The sequence below is a fragment of the Tinamus guttatus genome, unplaced genomic scaffold (genome assembly GCF_059628265.1).
Source record: "Tinamus guttatus ecotype Peru unplaced genomic scaffold, ASM5962826v1 Tinamus_guttatus_pri_ptg000563l, whole genome shotgun sequence".
Classification (NCBI taxonomy): Eukaryota; Metazoa; Chordata; class Aves; order Tinamiformes; family Tinamidae; genus Tinamus; species Tinamus guttatus.
Window position 1 is genome coordinate 208,209 of NW_028289097.1, and position 15,761 is coordinate 223,969.

The 15,761-nt window shown below is 54.1% G+C and overlaps 1 protein-coding gene across 4 annotated transcripts in view; it reads right to left on the minus strand.

Annotated features, from left to right (window-relative positions):
* Nucleotides 1–286: 286 nt before the first annotated feature.
* PPFIA4 (PPFI scaffold protein A4) overlaps nucleotides 287–15,761 on the minus strand; it is a 29,718-nt gene continuing 14,243 nt past the window's right edge. The window contains exons 11-30 of one of the 4 annotated variants that reach the window (XM_088534471.1): nucleotides 15,472–15,534; nucleotides 14,080–14,171; nucleotides 11,850–11,991; nucleotides 11,377–11,582; nucleotides 10,679–10,919; nucleotides 10,364–10,399; nucleotides 9,545–9,678; nucleotides 9,211–9,374; nucleotides 8,421–8,514; nucleotides 8,035–8,116; nucleotides 7,290–7,490; nucleotides 6,399–6,461; nucleotides 5,190–5,216; nucleotides 4,348–4,523; nucleotides 3,731–3,828; nucleotides 2,812–2,987; nucleotides 2,576–2,644; nucleotides 1,320–1,497; nucleotides 770–861; nucleotides 287–505 (exon numbers count right to left, since the gene is read on the minus strand). In XM_088534471.1, the coding sequence (XP_088390597.1) occupies nucleotides 803–861; nucleotides 1,320–1,497; nucleotides 2,576–2,644; nucleotides 2,812–2,987; nucleotides 3,731–3,828; nucleotides 4,348–4,523; nucleotides 5,190–5,216; nucleotides 6,399–6,461; nucleotides 7,290–7,490; nucleotides 8,035–8,116; nucleotides 8,421–8,514; nucleotides 9,211–9,374; nucleotides 9,545–9,678; nucleotides 10,364–10,399; nucleotides 10,679–10,919; nucleotides 11,377–11,582; nucleotides 11,850–11,991; nucleotides 14,080–14,171; nucleotides 15,472–15,534 (2,301 nt within the window). In that variant the 3' untranslated portion in view covers nucleotides 287–505; nucleotides 770–802. Of the gene's footprint in view, nucleotides 506–769; nucleotides 862–1,319; nucleotides 1,498–2,575; nucleotides 2,645–2,811; nucleotides 2,988–3,730; nucleotides 3,829–4,347; nucleotides 4,524–5,189; nucleotides 5,217–6,398; nucleotides 6,462–7,289; nucleotides 7,491–8,034; nucleotides 8,117–8,420; nucleotides 8,518–9,210; nucleotides 9,375–9,544; nucleotides 9,679–10,363; nucleotides 10,400–10,678; nucleotides 10,920–11,376; nucleotides 11,583–11,849; nucleotides 11,992–14,079; nucleotides 14,172–15,471; nucleotides 15,535–15,761 lie in introns of all 4 variants that reach the window. The other 3 variants (XM_088534470.1, XM_088534473.1, XM_088534472.1) reach the window with 3 other exon arrangements.

The following is a 15,761-nucleotide window of genomic DNA, read 5'->3' on the forward strand; positions in this document are numbered from 1 at the left end:
CTGGCCCCTCCATCCGGACCAGCCCCGGTGCTCACTCTTTGCCTAGTGGCCCTGATGGATTTCCATGTCAAGCTGAGCCCAAATCCTCATCTTGGAGTACTCCGGGGGTCACATGAGCCGCTGCAGTGGCCCTTGGTGTCTTGGCAAATTGAACCAGGCAGGAGAAAGGTTTACAAGCAGCACATCCCGCTTCTGCGGCACCTCCGCAGCTCACGCAGCCTCCGCCAGCAGCGGAGCAGGTGCCCAGCAAACGCGTCCGTAGCCCGACCAGTGCATGAGAAGGTGGGCAGAGAAGCCACAGACAGGAGTGGGGAGCAGCCACGGGGAGCCAGGGTGGAAAGATGGGTGCACAAGCAGAAGGAAGAGCAACCTTTTCAGTCCACATGGCCCCAAAGTGGTGGGGCTGCAGGGTCCATCATTTTGGGCCAAGGAACAGGCACGGGCCGGCCGCTGGCCTAGCCCCAGAAGGCAGTCGGCATGTGGCCATACGGAGAGTGCGGATGTGCTGAGAAACAAAGCAGAAAAGGCTCCTTAAGGACAGCAGGTCACCTCCATCCATCCGGGGACGCACGGACCAACAAACCCAGCCAGAGCTGGTGCTGAACCCTCCTGGTCCAGGAGGTGCCTATGAGTCTCATGCAACAGTGGGTTGTTCCTCCACCATCAATGTGTCCTGTGCCCTGCTGTCACGGCAAACCTCTCTTGGTCCCCTGTTTCTTGCCTCCTCTCTCGACCCCCAGACCCGCTCCGAGGTCCTCCTGGCACTTACCCAGGGCTGGGCTGGCTCCTGTCACGCTGACCCTCAGCAGGAGTATGTCCGGACTGTGGAGGTCTCCAGTCTTGGTGACCCAGAGGCACCAACTAGAAGGGAGTCAAAGAGCAGAGCATGCAATTAGTGATTGCTCCAATTTGTCCTGAAATTCCCACCAAGATTTCCCTGCTCCCGTTAGGCAGGGTCTGTGTATTGAAGCCATGTGAAGACGAAGTGCAAAGGAAGAGGCACATCAAGCAGGTCCAATGCCCCCAGGGCTGAAGCATATTTGGAAAACTGATCCTTGCCATCCTTAATGAGGGTGCTGCTAATTCTTGGGATTTTGTCCCAAGTTTCATGTTACTCAGCTGCACGGGAATCACAGCATTCAGGTTTGAGGTAGAAAGAGTTAAGCAGAGGTGTGACTCAAATTGTTGCAGGAAAAGCCATGAAAATTGAATGAATGAAACCTGAAGTCAGGAGGAGAGCTGAGCTTAGGGCCTGGAGCATCAAGGTCCGGGCATGGGACCTCAGTGGGAGAGGAGCTAGGAGGAATGGGGCAACCTACCTTCTGGGGACATTTTCTTGGCGGGGGCCGCTGGAGGTGGCAGGGGAACCAGGCTGGTGACGCGGAAGCCAGCGGGCAGCGTCTCGGCCGAGCCGCTCAGCATGTTGATGCTGTGAACGTCCCGGGGACGGAAGCGCTTCCGCCAGGATGGGGTTCGCCGGAAGGTCTTGTCATCACTCTGGAAGGGAAAAGCAGGTTACGTGGCATCAAACAAGCCCACGCTGCCGAGGGGTGGCTGGACTTTCCATCCCTGTCAGATACCAGCACCGTTTTCCCCTAAATGAGGGTCTTTTCACACATGGAGACCAACTGTATGGTGCCCAGCGCACAATAAGTTGAGGAGGACACTGGAGACATCTCTCAGATCTCACAGCATGGTCCTTTCGGGCTCACCTACCGCTCCTCTCCAAGCTGCCCATAAAGATGCCCTCAAGACATCAACACACAAGCCCTGGTAAACACCCAAAGGGAAGCATTAACTTAGGCCAGATAATGGCATCTGCAAGTTTATATTTCTCCCCAAGCTATACAGAGAGCTCAGACTAGCTCTGCTATCATATCTCATGGAGGAAACCTATATGTAGCAGAGGTCTAGATGAATTCTCACCTCCATTGGCTCCATGTGAACCAACTGTGCAGCTTTCTGGCTGCTTAACAGGGCACCTCCAACCCACCAGCTTCTCTGGTCACAAATGTGCCTTGACCAGAACATCTGTGCTTCTAGAAAGCAATATTAAAGCAGCTGGAAAGCAAAGCTATGGGTGCCCTCTTGAAATTCAAATCACTGAGCACGAGGCTAGAAAAGATTTAAAAGATGTTCCCTCTCCTGCCTCGAAGCTCATTCCTCAGGGCCTCATCTACTGATTTTAACTTATTCCTCTGACACTGTTCCTGCAACTCCTCTTGAGAATCTGTTACGTCCTACTTGGATTTCTTGGAGTAGGGGGAGACACCAGAGGTCCTGCCTGTAGCCACTGATGATGCAGAGGGGCCCTGGGCTGCTGTAAGCATTTTCTTGATGCAGAAAATGGCCAATAAATCAGCATCGTGCTTCCTAGCCCATGCCACCAGGTGTGACTACAAGAGTTAGAATGTTTTGACTGATGTTCTTGCACAAAAGGTGAAAAAAAAAAACAAATATTACAGCATTGGTCTAGTCATCTTATCTTTGCCAGACTCCTGCTGCCTTTTTTTCTTTTTTTCCTCAAGAACAAGTGCTCATCAAGACCTGGACATGGAAGAGACTGGGTACTCACATCATCCAGCCTCCGATCAGTGCCCAAGGCGAGCAGGTTGTTGAATTCCCTCTCCAGCACCTGTCGAGCCTGCAAGTAGCATCAAATGAGTGATGGAAACAGGTCTCAGCACAACTGGTGGGACTGGTGGAGATGCAATACAGCCATGTCCATGCAGTGCCCACCTCAGCCCAGGGCCAGAGGAGGGGACATGGTGAGCTGGGGTCCCCAGGAGACCCTAAGGATGCTCCCCATACCTGGGTGTTCTGCGTGGGTATCTGCAACACCAGTGCCAGGCTATTATGGTCAAAGTTTTCATCGAGGGCCAAGAGTGCCCCGTGCACCCCGCTCTCAGTGAGGTTGTTCCCGTACTCGCGGAGCCCGATGGACTGGATCCAGTGAATGACCTGGTCATTGGTCCACACCAACACATCTGCAGAAGAGGGAAGACTTGTCTCAGGGGTCCTGGCCAGCTCAGGTCACACTCCTGGTTTTGCAGGGACCTAATGATGTCCCAGAGTCCTGCCACACAACCTCAGGCTGATTCTGGGACCAAATGAAGGGATCTTTCCCAGAGCAGTGCTGGGGATCATCTCCTTCCCTGGCCAGCAGCAACATGGAGTGCCCAAGCATCAGGAATGGCTCCCTTCTATTTATCAAACTAAATGCAGAAATTACAGGCAGAAAGAAACTGTGCAAATTAATCCTAAGAACCCAGGCTGCTGCTGTAATTAAGGGCATTATCAGTAATGACACATAATCTACGCAGCAGCCAGATGTGCAGGGAATCCCAGGATAGCCATTGAAGAAGGGGATGCTCAGCGACTCGGGGATGCCCTGAGCATCTGAACTGGGTTGCAGAAGCTGATACAGTACCTGAACTAGGTCTTTGGTGTCTTGACACCTTTCCTCTCTCCTCATGTCTGACTGCGGTAAAATGCCTTAGAGTGAACTGTCTAAATGCAGCAGGAGCAGATTCTGAGGGGGAAGTACTGCAGGGAGGTTCCTCATGGAGAACAGACCTGCAAGTATGGTATTCCTTGGAAGCATTGACCCCCCTGTCCCCAATGAGCACAGTGCTAAAAATAAGGGAGAGGAGAGAGAGCACCCCTGGGCATCTCTTGGGATGTTTTTCCTCTCCTGTTCCAGAGCCGGACTTTGTATGTGGCTGCTGACCTTTGATTTCATGCTGGGTCTCTTCTCGCCTCCTCTCGAGCTCTTTGCGGTCATAGTTGAGCCTCTTCAGGCACATGATGCCATACTGCAGGCTGGTGCTGCAAGGACATGGAATGTCAGGCAACCCTCAGGAGGGAGCAGCATCATGAGGAAGGACCCCATGGAGGCCCCCACTTTCTCCCCACGTACCCTGAAGGATGCTTCAGGGCAGGGTTGGGTAAGTGCATACACAACCCAAAGCAGAGATCTTAACCAGAAACCAGGGAATTGTTTTTCCTTTTCAAGGTAATTCCCCACTCCATCAGCTTCAGCCAGCCCATACCACCCGAGAGCATGTGGACACAAGCAGTGATGGGGAAACCAGCTCATGGGTACCCCACAACAAGGTCAGGATGCTGATTTCCTTTTTCAATGGCCATGCCAAGACGTGCTCTCCATGCATCCCTTGCATGCCAGAGAGATGCACGAGCTGATGCTCATAATTCCTGCTGCAATGAATCTTGATCCAGGCTGAGTGCTGACAGCTGCCCGAGACCGGGGAGAAGCCCTTAACCCCCTGTTCTCTGCTCCATGCACAGCCACCGCACCCTGGAGACTTCCTGGAGGATGGGGCTCACCGGTGGAAGCTGTCCACCATCTTCAGGTGCACTCTGAGGTCTTTCTTGGTGAGGTGGTCCAGCATCCGAGCATCAACAAGACACTCCATGAAATAGCTGCGATACTGCGGGAGGCCCAGACTGGGCAGCCACTCATTCCCTATCCATTCATGGTTCATGTCCCCATAAGCCAGCGTCTGCAAAAGTAAAAGGAAAAACTAGGGAGAAACTAGGACTCCAGAGAGCTGCAGATAACCCCAGGAGAGCGGAATCAGTTCAATGCTGCACCCTGAGGAAACTGCCTTGAGTATCAAACCTGGGTTAGGGTTTAACCCTACTCTGTATTCATGGCACTGGAGGGAATGGTCCTGTATCCTACTGATATGTCCTGAGAAAACGGGGTAGCAGGCAAAATGGAAACACAAGGAATAGCTGAAATTTATCATCAGTCTATTTTAAAATAAATTAAAAATGGATTTCAGCACATTTAAGATTGCTTCTGTTCAAAAAGCTTCAGAAATCACCGAAACATTTAATTTTACTCCTTCAAAATGAAAACACAGGTCACTTTTGGGTAGCAAAACATCCATTTGTTTTCACTTCGAGTTGATTTGGGGTGCACAAAGGGAAATAAAACCTGACAGAAGAAAAATGAAACATTCAGGACTGATTGGAACCAGGAGTGATGGATCCAAACAGGACTTTTTCCTCCCACCTTCTCAGCTCACGGAAATGTTCCCTATCCTGCACTTGAAGCCAGAAAAAAGTGAAGTATAAATGTTTGTGCAACCAGAAATCAGCCTCTCGCTCTCTCATAACCCGCCACGTACCGCACGCAGAATAGGGTGACATAGGGACCTCACCTGTGCCCAGCTGCCTTCCTCCGTGTCCTAAGCGACACACGCAGCATGTCAATAGAAAGGACAGGTAAAGTCAGTGATTCCAGCAGTTCCGCACTGCGAGAGCACACGCTGCACGTGCCGGCCGCGGGACCCCTCGTCGCGGCCCCGGAGGGGATGGGGACGCAGCTTGGGCTGCTCTGGGCATTTTCACGGGCATCCCTGTCTTCAAAGCTGCATTGCACCGTGTGGCCTCGAGCCCGGAGATGGCACAGACGCTGGGGCTCACACACTCCTCCTGGCAAACACAGGCCCCCTCTAAAGACAGATGGATGCAGTGAAACACCCAGCGGCCACACTGCCTTGTGGGTCACAACCCACAAGTCACCACCCCAAGGGGACACCGGCCAACCCAATTTGCCAGCCCAATTTGCCAATTTGCTTTTTCTTTTTTTTTTTTCCATTGTCAGCCAGTGCTGGTTTTGTTCGACCTTGCACAACATGATACGTGCTGCATCCCTGCTGTAACTTTGAACTCTCCATCCCTAAACACCAGTTAGAGGCTCTGGGCTTCTTGGCCAGTGGGCACAAGATGCCTAATAATTCCCACAGTTAATCCAAAAGGATGCCCCTGCTCTGAGACATGGAAACAGGGTTGTTAAGCTGGAGAGAGAGGAGCATGGCCACATCTGTCTAAGGGACCTCGAGGCATCGGGAACACAGTCACGTCTCTCCAAAGGACCCACAGGAGCATGGATATGTCTCTCCAAGGGACCTCACATTATCAGCTGGGGTAACAACATCTCCTGCTCATGTGCAGAATATATTTGGGCCCACAAAGGTCCATGGCAGATTAGCCAATAACTCCTCTGGGTGCAGGATGACAAACATGTGGCTCCTTGTGCATCTATCTGAGGCCGCTCTTGTTTTTTTAACTTCCCTTCTCTTTTTTCTCTAAGTCACAATGGACAGGCAAGCTATTCTGGAAACCCAGAAAAAGCCACCGACTCTTGACAACACATCTGATTTTTTTTTAGAGAGCTTTTAAAACTGCTGAAATTTTAAAGGCTGAAAGATGGTTTCTAAACAGGTGCACAGTAGTGGTCAAGAGCTGACACATGAGATGCAGCATAAGACCCCTTCCCTCTCGGGGTTTAGTGCATTAATGCATGCCCGGAGCTCGGCTTGGTAACTGATACAGCGCGTGGCGACAGCAGGGCTGGCCGGGCTCACCGTCTTTGTGGAAGTTGCCATATTCTCCATCTCTTCATGGGTGACCCAGACATTCCCGGAGGACTAAAGGGGAAAGGCAGAGTGATCAGGGTTACCAGGTGCAGAGCTTTGGTTTAACAGGATGATTCCGGGACCGAAGGAAGGGAATGGACCAGGGGGGACCTAGCTGGAAATAAGCCTGGCTTGAGATGTTGTAGGGTCTCCTGCTGGGTAGTTGAGGCAGGGAAGCCCAGAGAGGGACTGCTAGGGAGGGACAGTGGGGTTCAGGCTGTCCTCGCTCTATGCATTGCCCTTGCTGGGGTCTTGCTGCATCCTCCTAGCTCAGGACTCAGTCCCTCAATCCAGTCCACATCCTGTCTAGGGGAAGGCTGGGTTCTGTACTTAACCTGACCTGACTGAGGAATTTCAAATGGTCCCGGAAAAGGTTTATGTGGAAACAATTGAGAAAACAGGTGTGAATATCTGAGCTGGCAAATACGGCTAACATGAACTGTTTCACTCTGATTTTGTCCTTTCCAGGGCAGGCAGTCCCTGAGCTTTGCTCGTTGTAGGGTGCTTGACAGTGTTTGCCTCCTGCTGACAACCTCCGGGTGTGAAGATAAGAGCATCTGCTGGTGCTCAAAGATGGGAAAGCACTTCACACTTGACAGCAGTAAATTATCTTTGCACCTGAGGATACATGTCTGGTGCTTGACTGGTCTGGGAGGGGATGTCACCTCCTCGATGACCTGCTTCAAACAGCAGTGAGTCCTTCCTCAATCTTGCCTGAGACATTGGGGTTCCATGGGTCTGTGACCCCAAGCAGCTGGAGGAAGTGGGGCCCAGCCATGGTGTCCTGTCCCGTTGGGGTCTCTTTGGAGGGCATGGGGATTGGTGGGGCAGAGCACTTACTGTCCGTGACGTGGGTGGCGCCGACGGGCTCGTGAGCGACACCATCTCCTGGATGGCCAAGCGCAGCTTCAGGCGATGCAGGGCATTGCTGATGCCAATCTCCCTCTGGATCTCAGTGTCGGACAAGGCCGACATGATGGCCCCGCTCTTCACGTTGGCTCGGCAAGCAGCAACGTACCAGGCTGGCATCCCCACCCAGAGCTGCCAGAACAGGGCAAAAACGGTTACTGCCTGGGCGGCATATCCTAACTTCCTCTGTCAGCCCTCAGGATGTTCTCTTTAAACCTTGGTACTGAAGTGGGATGCCCATATGGGGCTCCTTTGTTTTCTTAGACCTTGCACAGATGGCCTGGGGGCAGCCCAGTATTCCTGCATGGGATCCCTGGACGCAGCATGGGGAAGGGGCATCTTTCAACTCAAAGTAAGGATCAGGCATAAGGAAACCCCCAACCCCAACTCTGCAGACTGTGAGAGAGATGTGGACAACTGCTCTGCTCCTGCAACCCTGCTCACTTGGCCCCACAGAGGCTCTTAGACAGCTCCTGTCCCACATCCCTTCTCAACCAGCCAGGAGAGCAAATCGCTCTGCAATCAGATAGAGGTTCCTGCTGCCACTTGTGCTGAACACCCACTCTTGGAGAGGCTCGGGGCTTTGCAAGGAGAAGTTGGGCATGAAATATTCAGCAACCACTGCTGGCAACGCAGCTGGTACATGGAGACGCATCACGGCCATGGTCTGCCTCACCTCGAGCCAGGAGACAACGGTTGGGCCATCCCAGTGAGCAAAGGGCAGTCCTTTCCTCCGAGCCTCTTCCAAGAGTTCGTGCCTGGAGGGAACAACAGCAGTGATTTACTGGGTGCTTGTGGGGAAAGGAGCAGCTGTGGCCTGATCAGGCCCGTGACATGAAGGTAGGTGGGAAGGACACCTCAAAAGAGAGGAGACCACGGGCAGCACGAAGCAGCCACCAGCAAAGCAATAGTGGAGTTAACAGAGCTCTAGGAAGAGTGAAGTTGAGAAGACGTCTCTGTTTAGGGCTTCTCAGCAATTCTCATGCTCAGCCATGCTCTCATGGCTTAGCAGCCATCAGGTGGGACATTTCCTTGATGGGGCAGGGAAGGAGGGCCACTCACTTCTTCCGCAGGCGTCGATCCTTCTCGGCCTGAGCCCCCAGCTTGCCGAGTCCCAGGGGGTCCTGCATGCCCACCTCTGTGTCGGTCAGCAGCACTACTGAGCAAGCGAGACATGCCCAAAGTCAGCGTGACACCCCCGGGAGCAGCGTAACGTCCCCAGGGTTTGTGTGACATGCTGGGGCCAGCGCGGGCACTGCTGGGGTCCCCACACCATGGCATTGGGGGTGCCCAGTTGTGGCACAGTGGGTGATGACTCTCCTCCCACCTCCATTTCCTACCCACTTCAACAGACAACAGGTCCCTGGGCAGTGCGGAGGGGCTCCTCATCTGCCATCCCTTGAAGACACTCAACCCTTAAGTTGTGAAGGGTTTAGGTGCCGCAACATGGTGCCCACTGAAGGGCTGTACAAAATTAGGGAGATTCCAGGGGGAGGGAAGTAGCTTTGGGGACATTAGAAATAAGATATGGTGACGGGGAGTCATTACTGCAGCATTACCGCACGAACACTGATCTCATGATCATGCCATGGACCACGGGGCAGAAAGCCCCAGATATGCCTGTCCTCAGTCTGGGGCTGTGTTGCCAGACCCGTAGAGAAGCTGTACAGAAATCAGAGCCCGCAGACTCCTGGCACGACTCAGCTGTGGCCCCCATGTCCCCAGATTGGATGGGATGTCCCTGCTTCTCCGCCTGGCACCCCCAAGAACACCCCAAAGCCAGACAGTGCCAGGAAGCCCGGCCTGGGAGGACGCCCGCCCAGCGCACGCGGGAATGGGGCTGCTCACGGACCCTGCCCTGTGGCCCCTTCTCTGCTCAGCTGAATCAAGCGACCCTTCTCTTTTTTCCCAAACAAGCGCCCGATGGAGGATTTGATCCCCTTCCTCTTGGAGCCCTTGTGCAGGGAGTCCTGGCTGCTGTTGCTGCTGGGGTTGCTGGCCTGCTCCTCCAGCGAGCTGGGGATGGAGGAGGGAGAGGAACAGCAAAGCCTTTAGGTTATTCCCGAGCAGCACACAAGCCACAGCAAACCCCAGGCAGTCCCACAGCCCCACGCTCCCCCATCCCAAGCCCTGGGGCTGAAGAAGCAGCCACTGTTGGGGCAAGACCTAAGGGATGCTCCACGTACCTCTTGCCATCCTCTTGACTCAGTGCAGGGTGGCCCAACTTCTCCAGCCGCAGTGTCCTGGGTGAGGACGGTGGAGACGTCTCACATTTGATGGTGGTTTTATCTTCTCGGCTCTCATCCCGAGCTGCAGGTGACTGAACAGACAGAGGAGCTGTGAGGGTTGATGGCAAAATCCCTGGCCCTATGGATGCCCTGCTGGCTGCCCCAGACTGACCCCCTCTCTCTTGCTCCATAGAGGCATGGCCAAAAGAGCCAACAGCACACCAAGCCTTCGCCATGTGCCAGGATTAGCCTAAACCCAAGCACTAGCAATGGCTGGAATTGCCCAGGCAGTTGGGGAGGTCATAAAGGCCAAGATCCTGGGAATGGGGAGGAGAGAGGATGCAGCCCCGTGGTCCAGATCAGGATGCAGGGATAGAAACTGCCAGCTGCAGCAAAGCGCTCTGAGGAGCACATATGGGAACGTCCCCAGAACACCCTGTCCCTGGCAAGGGTGCATGATGTTTGAAGACTCGTTGGCTTTCCAAACATCCCGTGTCCCACCAGTACCCACAGGCTGCTGGTCCCAGCTCCCATGCCAGAACAGGCAGTGCCATGCAGATCAAAGACGAAAGGAGCAGCCAAGGAACACAGAGGACACGGGGCTCAGACTCCAATGATGTGGCCGGCATGCCTCCAAGCACCTGATGGGATCCCCCTGATGTTCCTGCTGAATCCCTGGGGTCCCCAGCTCTGTACAGCCTGACCTGGCATAGACAAAGCCAAGAGCAGGCTGGAAAAGGGGCTTGGACTGAAACCAACGGGATGGGAACGACTCACAAGCAGTTTCCTCCGATGCTTCCTCAAGTCACTGGGCTGATTGCAAGGGGGAAAGTGAGAGAGACACAGAAAGGGAGGTGGTCAACAGAGAACACTTCCCGCAGCAGCCCTCCATGCCCCGGAACGGCGAGTGCCACTGGGGCCAGGCAAGCCAAGCTGGGAGAAGACAAACACAGGCGCCCCGCTCCATGTCACACCCCCACACATCCGTGCGCACACCAGGACATCGCGACCACCCCAGGCAGCCACACGTGCACACCCTGCTCAGCTTCGTCCCCTGGCCCAGGGTCCCACGGGTGCTGTGCGCCACCTCACCAGCGTCATGATCCCCATGCGGTCGAGGTCCTGAGCAGCGCTGCGGGAGGACAGCTTGGGAGTGGAGCGCCCGCTGAGCGGCGGGGACGAGCTGGCCAGGGACAGGGCTGTCAGCGAGGTGGGGATGGAGGCCCTTTTGCAGAGCTGGGTGAGGTTCAGGCCCTCCATGCTGCCACTTGTCACGCGGGTCTCCAGCTCCTCGGCACGAAGCTCAGTGGACTCCTTCTCCTCTTGGATCATCCTAGGGGAGCAGCAGGGCTCAGCGCTCCTGACTCCCCACCTTTTAGTTCCTGGTCTTTTTACCTCTCCTAAAAAGCCATGGGCTTTTTTTCCCCTGCAGCAGGGAAATGCACCCTGAGTGTCATGACTTCTGGTCTCCAGGAATGGCAGCAAGACCCATCAGGATCCGTGGAGAGCAAGGCACAGAGGGGTCTCAATTTCATTTAAAATTTTAGGAAGGGGCTGCTTTTCAACAGCAATTCTTTCAGCAAGCCAGCCTGGCAAGCTGAGGGATAGGCAGTCATTGGGAGGGTAGGACCAGGCCCTGCAGATGGATGTTCTGAAGCCATTTCCCTAGCTGAAGCTGGACCAAGACCTCAGACTTAGGACATTGGATCCTCCTCCCATGGCCTGGCAGTTTGTGGCCCCATTAAGCCATTTCAGAAGAAGATTTTGTCAGTTTTTGTCTTTAGCACTACCTGATCTCCTCATTGATGGCATCCAGCTGCTCCTGGAGCATCATGGCCAATGTCTGGGCATCCGAGTGCCCGCTGGGAGAGAGCACATCCATGGAGCTGAAGAGTGTCTCACGGTCGTCCTCGTCCACATCGGAGATCTCGGGGTCGCTGTCAAATGCATGAGGCCCCGTGGCCAGGACACTGCCCGCCTGGGCCTGCTCCCAGTCCTGTTGGAACAAATTCATTGCTCACGCACGGCAACCACATGTATACGATGGCCAAATTGGAAGCCTTCAAGCAACACTCAATATGACCCAAGTTAAAACCTTTCCTGCCAGATTACTCCCACACAGGAGCCGGGTGAAGGAAATTGCCCCATGTCCCCAGCTCAGGGAAGATGCCCCCATGTGAGGCCAGTATCCAAGCTGGGAGACCAGCGCCAAGCACGCCAGAGGAGACTCCAAACCAGACAGTTCAAGATGAAGACGACTTACCTTGGCTGGCTCCTCTCGTCGGGCAGGGAATCGACCCTTCTGTGCCCGAGGAAGACCTGGGGCTGTCCCGAAGCTCTCAGCAGGGCCATGGACTACGGTGCTCAGTGGGAAGCGCAGCTCCGTGGTGCTGCCCATGTGGGACCTGGGGAAAGAGAGCCCATTGCAGAGACTGCCCTGTGCAAGGATGCTCCTGGCTCCAGCCTGCTGGTTGCTCCACTTGCAACCCAGACTTGCCCAGGATAGAGGAACAAGAGGAGAGTGTCATTCCAGGATGTCCTCCCTTAGGAGCTTTCCTTCTTCCCTTTTTTTAAAAAAAAAAAAAAAGTTTTTTTTTCTTTTTTTTTTCAGCATTTACACAAGAAGTCCCTGATGAATAAAATCTCACTTGAAACAAGATTTTCTAGGTGTGGGGCATGTATGTGATGAGCATCTCTTGGAGTGTCCAGTCAGAAAGCATCTGGGAATTCTTCATCCTCCTCTTTCAAACTTGGGCAGTGCTTGGGAGTGCATTCACGTGCCAGGCAGAGCAACACAGTGTTTGGACGTGAGGACACTTTTTGCCACTTGTGGTACTAACCGGATACCTCCACCATGTCTGATTGTGTAGAAATGCCTGTCCAGGTGATGCTGATGTGCCAGTTCACTGACATTTGCCTGAGCCTGCAGGAAGTCCAAGGGAGCAGCAGCAGCTCTCCATGCAGGGAAGATGACCTGTTTATTTAGTGAGGGGTTTTATGACTGGTGTCATCCCACTGGGCACTAAATTGATGGCATAGCAAATAAAAGGGAGCATCTTGCTCACCTTTCCCTGCCTTAGACACCCATCCACGCATGTGAGTGAAGTCATTTTGCAGGAAATGGGATTGTTATTCCCTATATGCATGGTAAGAAGCAGCACGAGGATTTGGGGCTTGATTTAACAGGAGAAAACAGCCTGGAGAACAGGCTTTCCAGGGCAGATTAGTATTTTTCCACCATGGTGGGTCGGGTTCCCAGAGAGATAGAGGACCGGGCTCCCTGGTCCAGTAACCTATTGAGCCCAGAAAAAATCACTAACGTGAGCAGCTTGGCTTGGCGTCAGCTTGGCGATTGCAGACGGAGGCGCAGCCCAAGTTTTCCAGGGGATTTAAGCTGTGGAGCCGCTGACAAGCTGCTTCTGAGCTAAAAACAGATAAAGGAACCTTAGACAAAAGCTGACATTTCATCTGGGGGATTATTTTAGCCTCTGTAACTCAAGCTTTTTGTTGAATATTCCTGGCGGGAAAAAAAGAAATGGCCTGTACTATCCTTACAAATCTACAGGAGGAAGTCCCACATATGACCCAGACATCTCTCCAGCACTTGGCTGACCTTCATCCTCAATCTCTCCTTCGTTCTTTCCATTTCTTCTCTCCATGGCATGCACGGAGCAGCCAGTCACTCTCCTCTCTGCCCCAGCTGCTGACACATTTGAAGTTTTGATGCCATCTCCTTTCCATCTTTTCATTCCTTCCCAAGAGGTGATTTTTTTGTGGCTGGTGGTCAGTCCTGGCGCTGCCTCGAATCCCAGCTGTGAGGCCTCAGCAGAGGACACAGTCTGTGACATGGGCACCCTCCTGTTCTTATATTCTGTGCCTGTTCCTGCTTTTTTTGAAGCCCTGGAGTCTGAGACCCGATGGACTCATCTGGCCTCCCGCTGCTCTGGGCTGGGCTCCTCAATCTCCCAGACAAAATATTAAATAAAAGGGTGTGGGAGGGCCACTGTGGAGAGGAGGTGAAAAGGGGGAGGTTCAGCTCTACGTGGGGGTCTCATTGCCCTCCCTGTGCCATCACGTATGAGAGCCTCCTGTTTTCCCACCAAACCAATCCCCAATGCACCATCAGGGGAAGGATATTGGGTGAACATCCAGCTTTCATAGGGACTTTTGCAGGACTAAAAATGAGCAGAAAGAGGAAATCATCACACGATCTGCAGCACTTCGAGCTACCCACTGCCTGGGTAAAACCACCCCAGGGGGCCAGGAAGAGGTGATACACTTTACGTGGAAAGAAAAATGACGCCCAGTGGGTATTTTTTACCCACAGAAGAATAAAGTTTGGGTCATTTGGTTGGGCTGCACTGTTCTTGACAACCTGATGCCAACTGCATGTTGGGGCCTCGCGTTGCGCTCCAAGAGCCAAACACCCCCAAAGCCACGGCTGTGTGGACACGAGCCGGGGGCTGGCCGAGCTGTGGCCACCAGGCCCTTACCTCGTGTGCACGCTGTCCACAAACGTCCCGCTCCTGGTCTTGAGCTGATCGACCTCCAGCCTCAGCTTGTCGATCTCGTCTGACAGCCGTCGCTGTTCGGCATGAAGCAAGACACAGAGAGGGTTTGGTTTGACTCTGCGCAGCAGCCGCATGTTGTGCAGTCCAGAGCCCTCAGCTCTGTTCATATTTATTTTCTCTTTAAAAAAAATCCCCTTCCCAGGTTCGAAGCACCTTTGATTCACCAGTAAAGAAACCGCTCATGCAGGCGACAGTGAATGACCATGCCAGGGTGATGCTGCGAAGGGAGGGAGTGATCACAGGCCCGACACACAGACACACGGTGCTGGAAGCGGGGCTGGTTTGGGAGATGAGGGAGAATCGGTCACTCCGGGATGCTCTGGCTTCGCTCCAGGCTGAACGTGCGCGTTCGTCTCGGCTGACAGCAAGAGACCCGCTAGACACAGCTAGTGCTGGCCCTGTTCATCCAGTTGCCAGCCCTGTACTCAGGGGAGCCCAGGTCTGTGGGAGATGCAAGGAGGGAGGCTGCAGCTGAGTGGGCAGGCCAGGCACATGGGTTCCTCTGGGCACAGCAAGTGGGCAACCAGGGCTGGGCAACATGCGAGCAGCATCGCAGAGCCTCCGAACTGTGTCTCTGCCTTCAGCTGGAGAGCTGAGCCAGGGAGCTGGAGCTGTGCATGCACCTCCTCGCCACGGACAGGGAGCAGCTGGGAGAGCAGAGGCCCCGGGCAAGGGGAGAAGCAGCTCATTGATTCCCTCCAGGCATGCACTAGACACGGGGCACATCCCGAAAACTCCTGCTTCCAAAGGTGCAGTCCCCTGGCTTTTGGGCTCAGGACACATCTTGCAAACCCTGCTTGGGCACCTGATCTGAGAGCAGGGAGGTGCAGAGACCTGTGGGGCCTTCTGCAGCCTGGGCATGGAATAAATCTTTCCCCCATCGAGCAAGAGGGTGAGGAAAGGACCTCCTCAGGGACAAGGCTCGTGGCTGTCTTGGCAGGACTGTCCCTCACGGCCAGGACACACCAAGGAGCAGCCGAGTGCTCTGGAAAACCCTCCTCTGGAAAGATGGCAAAGCCATCCCGGCCTCACTGCTGTCCTGGGTGGGGGTCAGGGATGGATGAGTGTGATAGAAATACAAAGACAGGACTGAACGTGCCTGTTAGGGAACCGAATCGGGGGTCTCCGGGAAGGCGGGTGGCAGCTTCCATCCAGCCACTGCATGGGTTAGTTTGTGGCCTCCTGCTGCTGGGTTCTTTGGGATCCCAGTTCCTCCGAAACTAGGGTATTTTTAGGAGGCACAATTGTCACTAGCCGGGGATTAGGAGCGAGGAAGCGCAGTCACTAGGGCAGGCTCCCTGCAGCAGCATTTACCTTGTCGTGCTGGTGCTCCTCTATCTGCTTTTGGGTATTTTCCAGCTCTTGTAACAAAGTGTTCTTTAAAAACCAACACAAAAGAAAAGGGAACAAAAACAGGAAAGAGAAAGAGAGACCATTTAGGAAGTGGCCCTGGCCCCATGGCCTCCCAGGGATGGCCAGCATGGAATCGCCACCCGGACAGGGCAGTGGCAACAGGGATGGCAGCAGGTCCTCAGCCCCGCTGCCTTTTCCTCACCTACCGCCTGCAAACCACTCTTCTCTGCAAACCTCCTGCTCCTCAAGCA